The sequence below is a fragment of the Zophobas morio genome, unplaced genomic scaffold (assembly GCF_036711695.1).
Source record: "Zophobas morio isolate AGI-343-1 ecotype UQ-CSIRO unplaced genomic scaffold, CSIRO_AGI_Zmor_V1 ptg000207l, whole genome shotgun sequence".
Taxonomy (NCBI): Eukaryota; Metazoa; Arthropoda; class Insecta; order Coleoptera; family Tenebrionidae; genus Zophobas; species Zophobas morio.
Window position 1 is genome coordinate 41427 of NW_026972311.1, and position 21301 is coordinate 62727.

General features: G+C 15.9%; 1 protein-coding gene and 1 non-coding gene across 2 annotated transcripts; both read right to left on the bottom strand.

The window, feature by feature from the left end:
- Positions 1-417: 417 nt before the first annotated feature.
- Positions 418-20293, bottom strand: LOC135146071 (protein farnesyltransferase/geranylgeranyltransferase type-1 subunit alpha-like). The gene is made up of 11 exons (XM_064078230.1): positions 20244-20293; positions 19559-19718; positions 18710-18745; positions 14040-14149; positions 9067-9129; positions 5627-5742; positions 3945-4080; positions 2567-2699; positions 2432-2510; positions 2327-2376; positions 418-533 (listed from the first exon to the last, which is right to left on the bottom strand). The coding sequence occupies exons 2-11, from the start codon at positions 19701-19703 to the stop codon at positions 418-420; spliced, it is 984 nt and encodes a 327-aa protein (XP_063934300.1). The 5' UTR covers positions 19704-19718; positions 20244-20293.
- Trnat-cgu (transfer RNA threonine (anticodon CGU)) lies at positions 20284-20355 on the bottom strand. Its single transcript has one exon. It is a non-coding gene; the product is annotated as a tRNA-Thr (tRNA).
- Positions 20356-21301: the final 946 nt, after the last annotated feature.

A 21301-nucleotide genomic window follows, 5' to 3' on the forward strand; every position in this document is an offset into this window, starting at 1 on the left:
TAATCACGTAAGCAAGTAATTATGCGAATTCGATTAATAACAGTATTCTTTTGTTAATAATTATTATAATTCACTTGTTTTTACTGTTTATAGTCACCAGGCTACTCATTTTAATAATAAAAATTATTTTCAATTAAAAAACTACAGGTGCTGTAGTTCTGTGCAAAAGGGATTATTCACAAGTTATTAATTCCTGTATATAATCGTTATAATAATATGTTTCTGAAGGTTCACCTTTTTTAAATATACTAAGCAACATAGAAAGTCTAATAACACTTAGTTGTCATGAAGCCTTAAGGATAGAAAAAGCTCAATTTACTTTTTGTTAGAAAAGGTTTTAAAAATTTTACTGAAATGTTTTAATTGTTGTTACCAAGAAAAAAAATAACTTATAAAACCTTTATTAAGTCAATCAATCTAAGCACCGTTTAGTATATTCAATGCTTTATCGTGTCTGTAGTTCCAATATTTTTCTCTTATTTGATCAAATTTTATTAACTTCTCATAAAAACTTAAACATTTTGGGTCCATTTCTGTGTGAAAGAAAAAATATTTTTAAACAAAATTTTTAATTTTGTAGTAAAATATAATATCAATTATAACTAAAATTAGGTTTACGTTAATTTTAACAAGTTACATTATAAACTATGATAGAAAATAAATTAATAAAAGAAAGATAAGTTAATTTTAAAGAAAAGCTTGGTAACGTAGAGCTAATAAAGTTTATAATACAGAAAGCAAAATAAAAAAGCTATATTTCCTTAAATACCACTTAAGAATTTGTTAAAAAAGATAAGACTAACAAACAATACATTTAAAATTTGCCTTTTGTCAAATGATTTTAATAGGAGAATTGTTCTATACTGCATAGGGTCAAATTTATTTTTATTTAACGTGATTTCTTGCAGAAGAACCCAAACAACTACTTAATTTACACAACCGTTTTTACGAGATTTCAGTGATTGTAATAATATACTTATTAAACACGGAAAAGTATATATAACTAAGATTTAGTATTTATTAGCAGGAGGCAAATATAGTATGTTGCACCTTTACTACTGCTATATTTTTAAATTTATAGAAGTTTACTAGAAACATATAAACTATTTTATTTTCATTTAGTGTTAAAATAATATATAAATTATAAAACTAAGCGATTTAATAAAAATCAATTAAAAAGTGTATAAAAGCAGTAGTAGTCAAACAGTACGAAAGCAGTCGCAGGTAGAAAGCTCTGGTTAAGCTGTAACTTTTTTATATTTTTTCATTTTAATAAATTATTTGTTTATATATACTATAATTATTACACACACTTAGTTCTAAGCTTTAAATAAAAACAAGTTGGGGCCAGAAAGATTAAAAAAGCTTCAACCTAAAATTAAATTTAATTTTTTTAAGAAGTATTCTCTTTAAATATATTCTTTAATAAAAGTATATTATAGTTAACAAAAATATGGAGAGGGGACTTGCAGTTTTATGAGTGTAACCAACGGAGATGGCCATTATGGTTTTAAGCTATATGCGAAGATTTGAACAATTTAAGTATCTTTTTACTGCAAGAGCCAAGTAATACTGTAAAATTAATATTTTATTGCACGAAAGAGAAAACTATACAGCTTGAAAAGTAAATAAATAGTAAAAAATAAATTATTATTGACAGATAATTTATTTAAAAACTTGTAACAGTTTTTTACTAATAATTATAGTTTTTATGAATTAGTAAAGATAAAAGTAAATAATAAAAAAGGCTTATAAAACTAGTTTGAATAAGCCTTGTCGGATGCAACTAGTGAAAAACATACTAGGCGACTTTCTTTGTGACAATGTTTTCGTTTTTTTCAAAAATCATAAAATTTCAATTTTAACTTTTTCTTAGTTTTACTATCGCTTTATAACGACCTCAGAACGGGAGATACTTTTTGAATTTCGTTAATCTAATAAATTTAAAATTCTTGGGATCCCTTTTAGAAGAATCGAAACTTTTTTGCTACATTTCTTTTTTCCTTTAAAATTACCCTGAGATTATATAATAAAACTGTTTTTTGCTTTTTACAAAACTTCGGAAACTACTCTATTCAAAACTTTTTCACGTAATTCAGAATCAATGGGCTAAGCAGTAAGAACCAACATTTCTTATCTTATTCTATTGTTGTTTAGTAGCTTGCCTGTTGGTATATTTTGGTATATTGAAGCTTAAATATATATATACATATATACATGAACATGATTAGCTTTCTGCGGAGAACCAAGTATATATATATATATATATATATATAGAAATGAGGCACGCCACTTTTGCTTAAGCTATAGATATTTAGAATATAACTTTGTTGGTAGAATTCGGCGAGAAACTCCAGTAGATAAGCTGAAGGTGTCCTATATTTATTATTATTATACTTATTTAATTATTATTATTATTTAAAAGAATTACGTTAAACTATTATACAAGTCGTTAAGCGTTTCGAATATTATAGGAAAAGAATGGTAGAGTTTTCCTCGCATTAATGCTCCTGAGGGTGCATCACGGGCTGCCTTTTATTACTTTTTTGACTGGTTATAAGTAAACCTCTGAGATAATTCCAAGGGCTTTCATTGGCCGGAGCAATAATTATTTTAGAGAGTGTGTACTTTATTTCTTCTGTAAGCACTTCAGAAGTATATCCTTTTTTTGACAAAAATATATACATAAGTATAAATATAATCATTTACGTAAAATATAAGAATTTTTTTTAATAAATCGCAAAAAAATAGATAAGTTATACCTTTTTATTCAAGTTGTAGTTGAAGAAATATAAAAAATAAATTAACTTTTCTTTTTTTATAAAAGTAAAAAATAATATTATGAATAAATAGAGATAATATAATAATAATAATAATAACAATGAAAAGAATAAAAATTCTAATATTTATAATATAAATATAAATAAAAATAGTTATATTATTTAAAAAAAATAAATAAATATAACAATTAAAAATAAAATAATACTTATATATTTAATAATTATAAATAAATCTTTTTTTCTTATAATAATAATGAAACAATTAAAAAAAATAAAATATTTATATAATATTTAATATAACTAATTTTTTGAAGGTTTACATTCTTAATAATAACTAAGACAGTAAAAATGTTGAAAGAATTTTTTTCTATTAAGTAAATTATAAAAACTAACAAAAAAAAATTTTTATAGTAAAAATATTAAGTGAATTAATTTATTATAATTAGTAAAAATATATAACAACAATAAATATAATTTTTTTTTTATAAACAAATAAGTTTAAATTTTTCACAAAATAATTGTTAATTTATATGATTATTCAAGTAAAATATTAAAAAAAATAATAAATAACAACAAAAAGATTTTAATAATTAAACAAGTTTACAATAATATATTTTTTTAAGTAAAATAAAAAAAAAATGTAATCAACAAAAAAGATAATATTTTTTTGAAAATATATAAAAAAGATGAAGAAAAATAATATTTTTACTATAGTAAATTATATAAGGAATAATAGACAAAGAATAACGTTGTTATTAATAAAAAAAGTTTAAAAAATATTTATTTTTAAATAATATATATAATAAATTATAACCAACAAGAAAAAAAATAATATATTTTTTTAAAAGTATATAAAAAGTTTATAAAATAATACGTTTATAATAGTTTATTATAAAAGATATAATAAACCAAAAAAAGGATTATTATTTATTTGTTATTTATAAAAAAGTTTAAAAAATATTTTTTCCCAAGTAAAATATATAATAAAATATAATCAACTACAAAAAAAATAAGATTTTTTTGAATAGTATATAATAAAAATTTAATAAAATATTTTTTAGCTATATAAATAATTTTATAAAAAAAATAACCAACCAAAAAAATCTTTTTTTTCATTCAATATAAAAAAGAAACCAATCAAAATGAATGGATAAAAATAATAGATAGGATTCCTGTTGTATTTACTATAACGAAGTTTCGTTGGTTCCAAGCGGAATTGTTGTAAACGTCTTCTCCAATCATATCACTTGAATAGTTCAGTTCGTCGTGAAAGAGTTGGAATTTCTTAATAACCCATTGGCTAAAAAATTCATAAAATATAGTGAAAATAAAACAGATAATGAAATATAAATTCTTTTTAGCGAAAGCAAATTATATATCTTAATAAAAATATAAAATATTTAAAAGAGCTATAAATTTTAATAAAAAATAATAAAAGTTAATAATAATAAATCTATATTTAAAGTATTTATTTATATATAAAAATTAATAAATATATTGTAAATAAAAAAGATAGTATTTATTTATAAAAAATTTATATTTCCATTAATAAAAAATTACAGTTTATATTTATAAACTATTTTTTAATAAAAATATTTTCTAAGGAAAATTTTTTTTTTAATGACTTTCTTAATATAAATATTATTAAAAATAGAGAAATAGAATAAATTTTTTTAAATTCTATAATATATATATATAGTAATAAGAAAATAATAATAAATTTTTTCATGAACAAGAAAATATAAAGATGTATTTTTACTAAAAAGTTTATTTCATGCGTTCATTGTATTATTTTACTAATAAAAAACAAAAAGAGATCTTTTTTATTAAATATATATAAAAAATAAATAATAAAAAAATAAAAATGTAAAAGCGATAAAATATATTTTAATGATAACTAAAAAATATAACTTTACAGACAATAACATTATTATATTAATTTTTTTTTTCATGCGTTTATTATTTTTTACTTTAAAAAAAAAAACAATAAAATAAAGTATTTTAAATAAATATATATAAAAATAAAAATAAAAAATGAAATATATTTTAGTGATAAACAAAAAATTAAAACTTTTTGTATAATATTTTTTTTATAAGCTTATGAATATATAAAAAAGAATTATAATTATTTATTTATACACAAAAATAAATAAAGAAAAAAAAAGTAAAAAAATAGTTCATAATAAACCAAAAAAATAAAACTTTGTACATAAAAATTATTCATGAATAACAAAAAAAATAAAAATATTATTTTATAAAAGATTTTCTCATGAGTTTATTAATAATATTACTCAATATATATATGTAAAGTTTTAAAAAAAAGAAATTTAAATAAATTAATATATGAAATGGATGAAAAGTTTTCTTGTTAATTCAAATATATAAAATAAAAAAAAAAAGTTTTATTTTAAATATATATAAAAATATAAAAGTATTTTTTAATAAATATATTTAAAAGAATTAAAAAAAGTATAATTGGGTTAATACGTATATAAAAAGGAATTTACGGATGTATATAAAAAAAATAAATAAAATTTTTTTATAGATCTAAAAAGTAATAAAAAGTAATTTATTATATATATTTATATATAATAAACAAAATAAAGTAAATATGTTTACGTATAAATTAAAAAGAAATAAGAAAAGTATTATATATATTTATATAAAACATAAATAAATTAAAGTATTATTATATAAATATATATGTAATAAATAAAATAAATATATATTATTAGAAATACACAAAAATAAAATAAAGTAGATATAAATAAACATGAATAAAAATAAAAAATTAGATATTTTTTATAAATAAAATATAGAAAGAAATGGGGAAAAAAAAGTGTTACCGATGAGTCCAAGCGTGATAATTTTTCCCATCGCAGTCCAATAAAAGAGCGGTGAATGCCAATTCTCGAGAAGCATCGTTAGTAAATTCAACTAGCGCGTGTCGGTGATGCCAAACCTTTTAAAAATATGAATATATAATCACAAAAAATATTGTAAATATTAAAAAAATCTGTTAAATAGGTATTAAAAAGTATATCATTTTCGTTATTTTTAAAAAAAATTTAATAATATATACAAAAATAAAAGAAAATATTATGAAGATTTAAAAAATGATATAAATTAGTAGTAAAATATTAATATTATATAAAGTAAAAAATTTATAAAGTATATTATTTCATAATAAAGAAATAAGAAAAAAAAACATTTAAATACTGAAAAATTACTAAAAAAAATAAAAAAAAGTATTAAAGATTTTTACATTATATTAAAAAGAATTTGTAAAAAAAAACTTTAAAAGTATAAAGAAAAAACTTGAAAAAAATATTGAGGTAAGTAGTAAAATATTACTATTATAATAAATCTTGAAAAATTATATGAATTCCATATGAATAAAATAAAATAATGGGAAAAAGATTATAAATATTAAAAACAATTGTTTCACAGTGTAAAAGATATTTATATTATTTTTCCAAAAAAGTTTTATGAGAAAAATAATTAAAAAAGTTACAAAAAGTTGAAAAGACATCAATTTCTACTAAAAATTAAATTAAAAAAAGTAAATGTAAAAAATAAAAGTAGTAGAATAAAAATTATAAGTATTAAAAATTATTGTAAGTATTACCAGTACTAATTAAAGTTTTATTAAAAAAAAATAAAAAATATAAAGTAAAAAAAAATTAATATATATAATTCCTATCATATAAATATTATTTTATTAAAAAGTTTTATAAAATATAAAACTTTTTAATATATAAAATATATTCTAATAAAAAATTGATTTTTTAAAAATACGAAAAAAAATTAAAAATAATTAGAAAATATAAATAAAAAGTTGGTTTTACTTTTATTTATTGCAGACTTTTACAAGCAAAGATAAAGAAAAAAAATATTTTGTAAAAAGTTTCTTATTTTTTTTTTAAAAAGGAAATGTTTTAAAAAAAATAAAAAAAAACTTTAAAAAAAATTATAAAATATTAATGAAACACTTTTCTTTTTAATATAAAAGTTTTATTGTTATTATATAATAATAATAAACTAAAGAAAAAAGCTTTAAAGTATAAAATATTATAAATATTATAAAAGTTATTAAAAAAATTGGTTTTATGAGAAAATAAATTTAAAACAGTTAAATAATACTTAGTAGTATAATAAAAATTACCATAGAGTAAAAAAAATACTTCAAAATATTAAAAAAATGATTATAAAGTAAAAAAAGTTTTATAATATTAAGAAACACTAATAAAAGCTTTTAAGAATAATAAATATAATAGAAATATTATAATATTTTATTAGAAATATTTATAAATAATATAAAAAAGTAAAAAAAAAAGTTTGTAAAAATTTAAAGTTTAACAAAGAAATATAAATTATAAAAAAATAAAAAAAGTTTTAAGTAGTAAAAATATAATAAAAAACAAAAAGATATAGAAAAGTTTGTAAAAAAATAAGTAAAAAAAGAAAAATATAGAAAATATTAATAATAAAAAGTTCTTATTTTTTTATACTACTAAAAAATTAAACATTAATAAAAAAAGTATTATAAGAAAAAAAATATTAAAAGCATTGAATAACTTTTACATTTCACATTAATAATAAAGATTTCGAGTAGAAAAATACAATAAAAACAAAAAAATATTAAAAAATTTAAAAAAAAAAGAAAAATATAGAAAATATTAATAATGAAAGTTTCTTATTTTCTCTTATACTTTCAAAAAAGTTAAGCAAAAATAAAAACTTTTTAGATGAAACATAATATTACAAGTTGGATAATAAAATAAATAAAAATTTTAACAAAAGAAGAACATAAGAAAATATTAAAGTAATAAAGTTTTAAAAAATTTAAAAAACAAAAAAAATATAACAAATTAATAAAAGTTTTGAGTAAATAACTTTACGGAAATAATATGCAAAACTTATTATACTTTAAAAAAAAATAATTATTCTAAAAATTTTGAAAGAAAATAGTATGTTATTATAATAAAATAAATAAACGAAAGAAAAAGTTAATTATAATAAAGAAAATTTTTTGATATAAAAAATAATAGTAATAATGAATAGGAATGAATACTGAATAATAATAGAAATTTATAAAAATAATAATAATAATAACAAATAATATATAATAGTAGTAATCTTTTAATATAATTGTAATTATAAATATAAATAATGGATAACAATAGTAATTGATAATAAATAATGTTAAATAATAGTAAAATAATAGATAATAATAAATATAATAATATATTATGAATAATAGTAATTAATAATAAATAAATATTGATAATATTAAAAATAATAGTAAATAATAACACACAATAGTATTGAATAACAAATACAGTTATAATATTTAATATTATAAAATAGCAATAAATAATTGAGGATAATAATTATAATAAATTATGAATAACACTAGAATTTAACAATAAATAATAATTATAATATATAATTTTAAATAAAAATAAAAATAAAAAATAAATAATAATAATGTCCAATAATGAATAATAATTATGAAATATAATATTAAGTAAAAACAATAATAAATAATAAATATGTGCAATAAATATTAATAATATTTATATTAAAAAATAATAATTAGAGTAAATAATATTAATATTAATAATCATAAAAGAAAATTTTTATAAATTTTTTTTTACTAATCTTATAGTTTACAAAATAATAATTATCAAAAATTAAAAAATAACAAAAATTTAAAGAAAATATTTTACAATAATAAAATTTTTCTATCATAAAATTTGCATTTATAATTTATAAAATATTATAAATGAAAAATTTAGAAATTTTAAAAAAGAATTATTATTTTCATAGAAATAATAAAAACTTCATTTTATAAATAAATTCATTATTTATATATTGTTTGTTATTATTTATTATTTTCTATATTTTATTTATATAAGTTGTTTTAATAGTTAAAGTTTTTATAAAATATTTAATACTTTTTTTAAATTTGATATGAAATATTAATATTAAAAATTATAATAAAATAAATAAATTAGTAAAAACTTTATTTTTTATTATAAGACTTTTATTTGATGTTTTATTAATTATAATTAAAAAATTTAAATTAACTGAATAACAATAATAACTTTTTAGTTTTACAATAAAACATTCCTATTGTATTTCGTTTGGGGAAAGAGGAATCTTTTATTGATTTTATTGTTCGATTTTCCTTTAAAGGAATTTTTAATTTTTATTCTCAATTATTAAATTTTTTTTAAATCTCTAATAATATTAATATTTTATATCTAAATAATAATAATACTTGATAGTTTTTGGGAAAACTGAGAGCAATTTCCTCAGTAAAGGCAAATTCCTCCGAAAGTTCCTTAGAAAATAATAAAATTCATATATAAAATTTTAAAACTGCAAGGAAAATAAAAATTTTTATAAGAAATAAAAACTTTTCTTATAAATTAAAAGTGGATTTTTTAAATAAATAAAAAAATTAATAGTAAACTTTTATTATAAAAGTAAATAAAAAAATTTATATATTCTGACTATAATTATATAAATTCTTTGAAAAGAATTTTTTTTGCATATCTATAAAAATATATCAAAATATATACAAAACAAACTTTCTTGTACAAATTTTTTCAATTTATAGAAAGGTATATGTTAAGGAAAAAAACTTTTCTTGTAAAAAAATATACTAAATAAAAAAATATATATGAACACATTCTACGTATAAAAATAATGCAAATAAAAACTTTTATATTTTCTAAATAATATAAATAAATTATGTAAAAAAAATATAATAAACTAAATATATATATATCCCTCTCGCCAAAGTTTAGCTTTTAACGTTATAAAAAAAATCTATATAACTTTTATATTTTCTAAATTAAATAAAAAAAATAAATGTAAAAAACTTGCCTTATAAAAAATGTAATAAAAAAAAAAACTATATAAACATTTTCATATAAGAAAATCTCTTTTAACGTAAAAAACTAAAAAAACTTTCTACCTATAAAATAATATAAATAAAAACTTTCAATTTTCTAAATAAATTACAGATATATAAAAAATGGGCTCGCCGCTCTCTCTCTCTATATATTAGTAAATAACACTATTTTATTAAGTACTTATACGATATACCTCGCTATGTACCTATAGGAACAAGCACCATTGTCTCGAGCCTAAAATCAGCCAAAATACTTGAACCGAGCACAAGCTAGTACTAGTAATCAGTACTCACAGGCTCGATCGTTACAAGAAAGATATATATAAACACATTTCTTAAAAAAAATATTGCTTTTAACGTAAAAAATATATAAAACTTTTATTTCATGTGAATATAAATATAATATTAAGAAAAAAAAAAGAAAAAGTTCTTGAACGTCATTAATATGTTTCTTTAAACTTTTCATTATTTATATATAATAGATTAAATTCTTTTAAATATTTAGTTTTTTAAATTTTTAAAAAGAAACAATTATTATCATTTATAATATTTCTTTTTATGTTTATAGACTTTTCATAATTATTTTATATAAAATTAGTAATTAATAATTAGTATTTACGTACTAACAAATAAAAAAGGTTAAATGCAGATTTTATTATAAAAGAAGTAAAAACATAATTATTATAAAGAAATAATAAAAAATTCATATGCCATATTAATAACAGTATAATAATGATATAAATATATAATAAACCAAAAAAATATGATAATAACTTGAATAATATATTAAAGAAATAAATACATTATAAATATTTAAGAATACTAAAAATCTTTTTAATATTATAAAATATTTATTTGATTTTTTATGTCATTTCTTTTTGTGTACATAAACTTTTCAAATTTTATTATTTATACAATTTCGATATATACATAAGAATACTATAATACCATTTTATTATTTATAGTAAAAAAAATTTAATAATTAATTTATTATATAATAATTATATATTTTTTGTATTTATAAACTTTTATGATATATTTTTATTTGAATATCACAAAGTCTTCTTCGATATAAATTTATATACTATAAAAAATACTAAAGTTTCAATTATAACTTCTTTTATTTTTATTTTTATTAAAACTTTCGTAATCAATAAAAAAAATTTTTATTTATCTTTTTCTATATTTTTCTATTATAAGCATATGAAAAAGTTTTATAATAATATTTTATTTATTAATATTTCCATTTAACATAATTTTAAAACGTTTAATATTTTATTATTATTTTTATTTTTGTGTAAAAAGTTTTCGTTATTTTTTTTATTTACAAGAAAACTTTTATTATTATAAAATTTTTTTTTACGTTTTTATTTGATAAAACTTTAAAATTATTATTATTATATTACAATTATCTTTTCGTGCTTATAAAGTTTTTAAATATTTTTTAATATAAAGAAAAATTTCATTACTATAAAATTTTCTACAAATACAATTATTGTATAATAAAAGAAGTTTTAATATTATTATTTTATTTATATATAAAAATTATTATTTTGTTTTATTTAATAAAACTTTAGAAATATTATTATTTTATTATTATTATTCTTTTCATGTCTAAAAGTTTTTAAATATTTTTTAATCATAGAAAAAACTATTATTATTAAATATTCTTTAAATTATATTTTTAGAAATAAAAAATTTTAATAATATTTTTATTTATATATAAAAATTTCTATTTATATTTTTATTTAATAAAACTTTTTAACTTTTGTTATATTATTATTATTCTTTTCATATTTATAAAGTTTATAAATATATGCTATTTTAGAGAAAATTTTCATTATTAAAAAATTTTCTCTAGATAATTTTTTATATAAAAATAATAGAGATATTTATTATTATATTATTATTATTTATATAAAAAAGTCTTTTATTTATTTAGTATTATAAAAAAAAAATAATAGTATAAAAAATTTATTTTCAATATTGGTTCTATTTTTATATATTTATAATCTTATTGGTATTACTTTTTCACTTAAAGAAAACTTTTGTTATTATAAATATTCTTACTTATAAATTTTTATGTTATAAAAAATTTAAAAGTAATTTATTAGTACTATTTATAATAAAAATTCTTTTATTTTTATTTTTGGGTAAAAAAATTTTATTATTATAAAGTTCCCCATATTATTTTTTATATATATATAATAAAACTTACAAAAACTTTATTTAGAGTAGAGTATTTATTATTTTCTTTCATATATTATAAAAAAAAACTTTTTTTATTAACAATACTTTTAAAATAATAATTCTTATAATATTATTAATAGCAGCTTCTTTAATTATTATCATTATTATTAAAAAACTTTAAAACTATAACATTTATTTTCTTTTAATAGTCATAAACTCTTTAAATTATATTTTTATTTAAAAAACTGTTATTATTATAAAATTTTACATATAAATTTTTGTTATAAAAAATATAAAAAAATTTATTATATATAACAAAAATTCTTTTAAATATCTTTTTCTTTATAATAACTTTAATAATATATTATTTATAATTTTTTTTCTTTTTATACTTATAAACTTTTCAAAATATTTGTGTATTATTTAAAAGACTTTTATTATTATAAAATTTTTTACATATAAATTTTTATTATAGATATATTAAAAAATTATAAGTTTTATATTATTAACAGTAATAAATTTATCTTAGTAGGAAACTTCAGTTATAAAAGAGTTACCCTTATTATTTTGTATTATTTTTTACTTTTTATATTTGTGAACTATTCAAAATAGTTAATATTACTAAACAAGATTTATTACTATAAAATATTTTTTCATAAATAGTTATTATATTATTATTCGCTAAAACTTCATTATTAAAAACATTAATTTTCTTATTATATCAATTATCTTTCCAAAATATTTTTATATTTATATTAAGGACTTTTTTGGTATATTTTTATATTAATAAAACTTTAAATTTAAAAAAAAATTATTTCATTATTTTGCATTATTATTTTGTTTATAAACTTATAAATATTTTGTATTTTTTAAGAAAACTTTTATTATTATAATAATATAATTTTTAAATAAATTATTATGATAATTTATATTAAAACTTTTTTATTAAAATTTTTTAAAAACTTCTAATTTTCTTTTTAAATTAATAAGCATTTCAAAATATTCTTTTATTTTTAAAAAAAACTTTATTATTAGATAATTTTATTTACATATAAATTATTATATTATAAGAAAATAAAAGCTTTTATTATTGTCTTATTTATATTATTAATTATAATTAATAAACGATAAAAATATAACAATTATTTATATTTTCAAAATTTTTATAATAAAAGTCTCTAAATAATAATTATTATTATTATAAATTCAAAGAAAACGTGAATTATTATTAAAAAAGTATTATTATATATTATGTATATTCCTTATTATTATTAATGTTCTATAATAAAAAGTTTAGACATAATTTTTATCATAAAAAACTTTTATTCTATTTGTTGTTATTTTTAATAATTAAAAGATTTTATAAATACAAAAATAATAATTATTATTTTATAAATAGTGTTAAAATTTTTTTTAAATAATATTACTTATAAAAACTTCTCTTATTATAAAAGTTTCGAGGCTTTCTTCTTAATAAAAATTACTTTTAAGCGGACATGTGCAAGTCAATTATAAAATTATATATATAATCTTTTTGAAAAAATTATACTTATAATAATAACTAAAAGTTTAAATAAAAATAATAATTTTATAAAATTTTAAAAAAAAATAAGTTTATTTATATAAAAAAAAATATATTATCTAATAATAATAATAAAATTTGTTTATTCTTAAAAAAAATAAATTAAGAAAACAAAAAATAATAATATTTCTTAGTATATTTATTAAAAAAATTTATAATAATAACTAAAATTTGAATAATAAAAATAATTATCTATTTATTAGAAATACAAATGAAGGAAATAAAAGGGATTTTAATATTTTATAATTGTTATTAATCTTATAAAAAACAAAAAATACTTATATAAATAATAACCAAATGTTTGAAAATAGAAAAAACGAGAGATAAGTAATAATATTTATAATTTTTCTTAAAAAATATAGTAATAATAAATTTATATAAACTTTTTTTTTTTATTGTCAAAAATATAAACTAAACTTTTACTTAATACTTTTTTTATACATTTGATAAAACTTTTAATATCATCAAGTATAATTATTAAAAACTTTAAATATTATATAATAAGAGAAATTTTTTTATAATAGAAGCTAAAAAGGCTATAAGAATTCATCTAAAAGTCAACCATTTTTAGATGAAACAGTAAATAACGACGGTATCGCCACGCCGTATAATTGGCTGGATTCAAAAGAATAACATTTTTAGTAAGCTCAAGACATCGTTCGCTTATTTCCCCTAAAAAGTAATAAAGAATTTTTTTTTGGTTAAAAAAAAAATATTATAAAGTGTTTTTTTTTTTTAATATAAATATAAACAATTTTTTCTAATATAATATAGTATTAAAGTATTTAATTATTTAAAAAAACGATAAATAGTCTTATACGATAAAAAAAAAATTAAAAAAAAAACTCTCTTAAACGTCAAAACGTTTCAGAAAATATATGAAAAAGTATTCTTTTATTTAAAATAAAAACAGAAAAAAAATAATATAAAGTTTTTTATTATTAAAATATGGTACAGTAGTTTTTCCAATAAATATAATCAGTACAAACTTTTTTTTTCTATAAAAAAAGTATTATAGTTTTTAGTGAAAAAAATATACTTTTTAATATAAAAATAAACATAAAAACTTTACTTTATACAAATACAAAGTTTTTATAAAAAAAGTATTACAGTTTTTAGTTAAAAATAAGCAAAATATATTTTTTGATATAAAAATAAACAAAAATAAGTTTGTTTTTATTGCAAAAATATATTAAAAATCTTACTTTTTTTCTACAAAAGTATGATTTTTTTTTTTGTTTAAAAAAATAACATATTTTTTAATATAACAAAAATTTCTGTTTTTATTAATAAATAAATATAACTCATGAATTTTTATATATATGTAAGTATTATAGTTTTTTTAAAATTTTAAAAATTAACATAATAAATATTTTTTAATTTTTTTTTTCCTATGAAAAGAAAAGTTTTTTATTATATTCATCTAATTTTTTTTATATTCATATATTTTAATAGGTAAAAGTTATTAATAACTTCAGAAAATAGTATTTTCCTATTTTTGATATGAATAACAAAAAAATATTTATAAGCAAAGTATTAAAGTTTTTATAATTTCAGAATATAAAATAAAAAGATTTTGTCTTATAAAAAATACCCAAAAAAAACTTTTTTTTTCATATAAAAAAGTATTAAAAGTTTTATGATTATAATTGTGTGAAAACGTATTTTTTACAACTATTAATACTTTTTTTGTTACTTTATAAAATAAAAGTATTCAATATATATAAAAAATTTCTATTAAAAATACTAAAGTTTTTAATTATTAAAAAAAAATAAGTATTTATTATATATAAAATTAGACAAAACACTTTTTTTATACATAAAAAGTATTAAAGTTTTATTATTAAAAAAATAGAATAAAAGTAATTATCATGTAATTAAAACTAAAATCTTTATATACAAAAAAGTTTCTGAATTTTCTGTTATTTTAAGAACAAATGAAAAATATAATGTATTTAATAATAAAATATAAAAAAAACTTTATATAAAAAAATTATTATAATGATAATAAACTATTTAGATAATAATTTTTTGTGTATAACAAAAAAAAAACTTTAATTTCATCAAAAAAAGTAGAAAATTTTTTTTAATGATAATAATAAGTAAATTTTAAATATATTTATATTTTTAAGTAAAAAAAAAACTTCTTTACACATAAAAAAGTATCCACGTTTTAGATAACTTAATAGAAAGTTGTCTAAAAAGTAAACAAAAAACTTTAATTATTTAATAATTATAATAATAAATAAAAAAAAGTATTTATTAATATTAATTAATAAAAAAAAATTTCATATAAATTAATATTCAAGTTTTTTAATATAATAAAAAATTTTAAAAAAAATAAATTTCATACGAAAATATATAAAAGTAAAAATAAAATAACACATTTTTAGATGTTAAATATAAATACTAAAAAAGTTTTCACTATTAATTAAAAAAGAAATATAGAAATTATATAACTCGAAAGTTATTTCGTAAAATCACAATATTCAAGTCGAAATTTTTTTTTAATATTTATAAAAATTATTTTATTTTTAAAAAGTTAAAAAGGTAAATAAAAAATATTAATATAAAGTTTTTTTTATAATTGAAAATCAAATTAAAAAGTTTATAAAACTTTTTCATTTTATAAGGATATATAAAAATACGAATGAAATTTTTTTTTATAGTCAATAAAAAAATAAATTAGAATTATAAAGTTTTTTATTTTTACAAAGTTAAATAAAAAATATTAATAAAAAGTTAATAGTGAAAATTAATAAGTTTTTTTATTATTAAAGAAAAATAAATTAAAAATTTTGTTAAAAAACTTTTTACAACATTTTATAAAAATATATAAAATATCTACAAAAATATTTTTATATTTAATTATAAAGTAAGAAAAAGTTTAAAAAAAACATTTTCATTATCATTCTATAAAAAAAAGTAAAAATATTAATAAAAATATTTTTAAAAAAAGAAAATTGAGTTTAAATTTATATAAATAAAAACTTTTTTTGAAGTACTTATAAAAAACACAAGTATAGAAAAAAACTTTTTTTATAAGTAAAAGTGTGCCTCGCGCGTTTGGTTGAAAACTTTATATTGCTAGAAAAGTTTGTAAGAAAATAATAGCGATGAGATCCACAAAGAGTAATTGTGTTTAAAAAAAAAATTTACAAATTATGAATTAGTGATTCTTTTTAAGAAAGTTTTTTGTATATTTACTACACTACGTTAGAAAAAATTTTTAATAATAAAAAAATAAAATAAAATTCGTAGATGGAAATAATTTTGGTGTAAAAATTTAAAAAATAATTTAATACTATTAATTACTAAAATATTTTTAAAAAAGTATTTATATCTATTTACTACACGACGTTAAAAAATTTATCAATAATAAAAAAATTTAAAATATCAATGGGAATATATTTGGTATAAAAATTATAATTAAAAAATTCAATATTATAGTTTACTATATTTTCCTAAAAAGGAGGTAATATTTATATAAAAGCTATACCACGTTAAAATAAAAGTTTATCAATAGTAAAAAAATTTAAATATACAGACGAAATCTTTTTAAAAAAATTTAATAATAATAAATATAAAATTTAATTATAACGTTAAAAAAATTTAGAAAAAAATTATAAATTTTTGATTTTAATTCCTTTTTAAAAGCATTTTTATATATTTATTTTACCACGTTAAAAAAAAAATTATTAATACTAAAATAAAATTCTAGAATGATTTAATTTTTGTTAAAAAATTAAATTTTTTTTTATAGTAATAATAAATTTAAAATTTGTTTTATAACTTGTTAAAAAAATTCAGAAAAATTAGATATTTTTAATTTTATTCCATCTTAAAAAAAGCATTTATATATATATTTATTATACGACGTTAAAAAAAAGTTTATTAAAAGTAAAAAAAATAAAATAAAATTAATAGAAAATAATTGTTTTAGATGTTAAAATTTATATGGCAGCTAAAAAATTAACTAATGGGATCTTTTTTTAAAAAATTTAATAGTAAAATTACATAATTAAATTTAGATTATAACTTTACAAAAATTTTAAAAAAAAATTATAAATCTCTAAATCTTCGAAAAAAAAATATTTATATATATTTATAATACGACGTTAAAAAAACTTTATCAACAGTAAATGAATAAATAAAACTCGTAGCAAATAATTATTTTGTTAAAAAATTTTTAAATAAAAGATCTTAAAAAAAAAAGACAATCACCTAAAAAATTCTAGTTACTTTCCGCCTAAAAATAGAAATAAGAAATTTTTCAAAAAGTATAAATTAATAAATAAAAAAAATCTTCTGTTTTTATATTTTATTAAAAAAAGAAAATTAAAGAAAATATAAATTCTTAAGAGCAATATTTACAATTTATTTAATTTTACTTAAAAAAAGTTTATATGTAATAATAATAATGAAATCCGGAGCGAACAGAACGAAATTATTTATTATAAAAGTGATTTAAGAAAAGTTTAAAAAACTGGCGATCAAGTAATAAAAATCGCAACTTTTCTATAAAAGTTTTGAGTTATTTATACAAAAGTATTTCAAAATATAGAGTATGCGCAAGGTTTAAAAAATTAAAAATAATATGCTTCATATTTCTATAAATAAATTTCTAACCAAAATGTATTTTTATAAAATTTTTAAATTCTTATGAATGTAGTTTACATAAAGTTTATGCATACATCGTTAAAATGAAATCACGATAATAAAAAGGTTATTAATATACATAAAGTACTAATTAGCAACAGTAAACCTTTATCATTTATAAATTTATTACTTTTTGGAAATTACTTTAATTAAAGTTTCAATTATTACTCGTTATTTAGATTAACTTTGTAAAAAAATATAAAAATATGGAAAAAATTTTATCAGAGTTTATATAGAGCAAGAAAAAAATATATAAAAAGTAGCATTCTCTAAAAATCTTCCACTTTTATAATAAAATATTATATAAAAAATTATAAATTTAATAATAATATGAAGAACAGATACTAATAATTTTTTAATAAGGAAAATTAAAACATAATTTACAAATAAGAAAAATAAAAATAAAAATTAATAATAGATTATAAATTTTTAATCTAATATAAATTTTTTAAGATATATAAGAACTTAGTAAATATATAATATTGGTTTAATAAGTTATTCTAAAAATAATGTAGAGAAGTGGGGTAGATTTGGTGGACAAATATTATAAAATTTCAATAAATTAAAATTTACCCGATTTCAAGATGGCTCTGAAATAATCGTGAGCATCTATTAAAAAAAATTAGTTAAAAAATAATAAATTAAATATTTTTAAATTTAATTTAAATTAATTTATTAATAATAAATAAATAAATATGGAAATATAAAGAAAATAAAGAAATGCGCAGTGACATAATTTTATATGATAAATTTTCTTTACAACTAAATAATCTATTTAAATTTTTTGTTATCTTGATTTCAAAAAATCCAAAAAAAATTAACATAAATTACAATCTTCAGTTAATATATATTAATACCCACTTAAACTATAATAATAGTAAAAAACTGATTTTAAAAATGTTTATTTTTTATATAATAATTAAACAGTAAACTAAAATTGATAAAAATAATAATAGTAATAATAATAACGATAAAAATAATTAATTGTTAATGAAATTCATTAATTATTATTTTCAAAGATTTATGGCCTTACAAAAAATTTTAATTAAGATTAAAGACAAGTTTGTAAAGTACCAAGAAGTTTATACAATAAAGGGCGTGAAAGTTGCAATAAAAATAATAGATAATCCTAAAAATAGAGCAAAAGGCAAGGCTGTGTAGTGAAATTTAAATATTCGATTTTTTCCCAATAAAATAAACTTAAAAAATATTATATTTTTAAAAAAGTGTTTATAAAAATAAAAAAAAGTAAACAATGACTAGCTGTGTACAAATTATATTTTTAGATTTTGTAGAATTTGATAATGAAGAGATAGTAATTTATAAATTATAAGATTCGAGAATTATAAAGTGAAAATTAAAAATAAAGTTATTTTTAATAATTTTTTATGATAGTCTTTACGAAATAATTTAAAATTTTACCCACAAACTTTTTACTGTAAGCAATTACAACTACAGGATTTGGTCCATCATCTTGAGGAATGGGTTTCACATCTTTCCAATCTTCCCGATCTTTATATAAAACGTAAGTACATTTTTCTTTGTCTTTGTCAAAAGAGTCCGTCATTGACGAAAAAATAAACTAGTAATAAAATTATATTTAATTTTATTTAGTTATAGTACTAAATATTTTAGATTCATAACTTTTATTTAATAAAATGAAAAATATATACATTTTTTTACATATTCAGTTTTAATAGTTTTATATTAGTATAAAAAAAAATTTATAGATTCACTACTACACACGAATAGTAATAGCATACTATAGCATAAAAGTTTAAAATAGAACTTATTTAATTGAAAGCCTTTTCGAAGGTTAACTAACTAATATATAGATATTATAAATAAATAACTTTAGAAAAAATTTATTAAAATTATTATAAAGATATTAACATTTAACTTAGTAAAAGTACTGGATAAATTGTATTAACGAGAAAAACAATGCTTAATAAAGTTTTGAAAAGGATGACTTTTTAATGTAAAAATACGCGGAACTTTATTAGTATATATTTTTTATTGTTATCACGTAACTTAAACGAAAATACTTAGGGTATCATCTTTGATATGTTATTAAAATTTTGAAAAGTAGTGTATTTAAAAGACGAACGAAATTGCGGTGATGCTGGCATGAGAAAAGTAAGAAAAAGTGCCAGCTAAGAGGATCGAACTCTTGACCTTCGCATTACGAGTGCGATGCTCTACCACTAAGCTAAGCTGGCCGGGCGCCAAAGGGGGTCAAATATTTACTATAATAATTTATTTACTATAATAATTCTTTAAATATTATAAAGAACAACTGATTTTACGTTTAATTGTCATAATTTTTAGTAAAGGATAGTTAATAAGGACATACCATCTAATTTACAAAATATTATAGGAATATAAGGTAGCCTTGAACATAAGTGGACTAAAAAAAAGTGTCTACTAAATGTATTTTTTATAATAACAATAATTATAAATTAGTATTTATATATAGTTTTCTTTAATTAAAATATTAAAAATACTTTGGCCTCACATCCTTGACAACACAAAATACGGCGGGCAACCTCGGACATATCTATTAATAATGCACCAAAGGTTTTTGAGCCTTACTAACATCCACTTATAATGAAGGACTGCATCAATATGACGTTAATTAATGCTGACTTACTGATTACTGAACGACGCGATAGCCCATATATTAGCTTCCTATCCTCGGAGGAATCCAAAACTATTGTATGGAGGTCTCTAAAAATTGAGCTTCATTATCACAAAAAGCAACCAACCATTACATTGTTTGAAAAATGCTGAACTTTTTATTAACTATACATTCGGTGCATTTACTAAGAAAATGAACAATATAACCCACATAATACTGTTCAGTACGGCGTGATAAATTTGGGACTAAAAAACTAGTTTCTTATAATGATAAAAATTGAAAGATACCTAATCGTTTTTTCGATACTAATTTTTTTATATTATAGTTATTCGATTTTTAAAATTAACTTATATGACATTTGCTGTATAACTCAGACGTTTAAAATAGAAAGCACAAAAAATGTTTAGGGTTATTAGTAAACGATTGTGAGGTTTGAGGTTTATTTAAGTTTAAGAAACGGGACACCACAATGTTAATATTATAAACGATTGTGAAATTAAAAGGTAATCATGAGTTATACACTTTCT

Bases quoted from the DNA above. Each gene is read 5' to 3' on its own strand.
- LOC135146071 (XM_064078230.1), bottom strand. From the start codon at position 19,703: ATGACGGACTCTTTTGACAAAGACAAAGAAAAATGTACTTACGTTTTA. The intron at 18,746-19,558 runs GTAAAATTTTAA...TTTTTTTAATAG, and splicing joins TTACAGTAAAAAGTTTGTGG to ATGCTCACGATTATTTCAGA. The intron at 9,130-14,039 runs GTTGACTTTTAG...TTATTTTCTAAG, and splicing joins TACTGTTTCATCTAAAAATG to GAACTTTCGGAGGAATTTGC.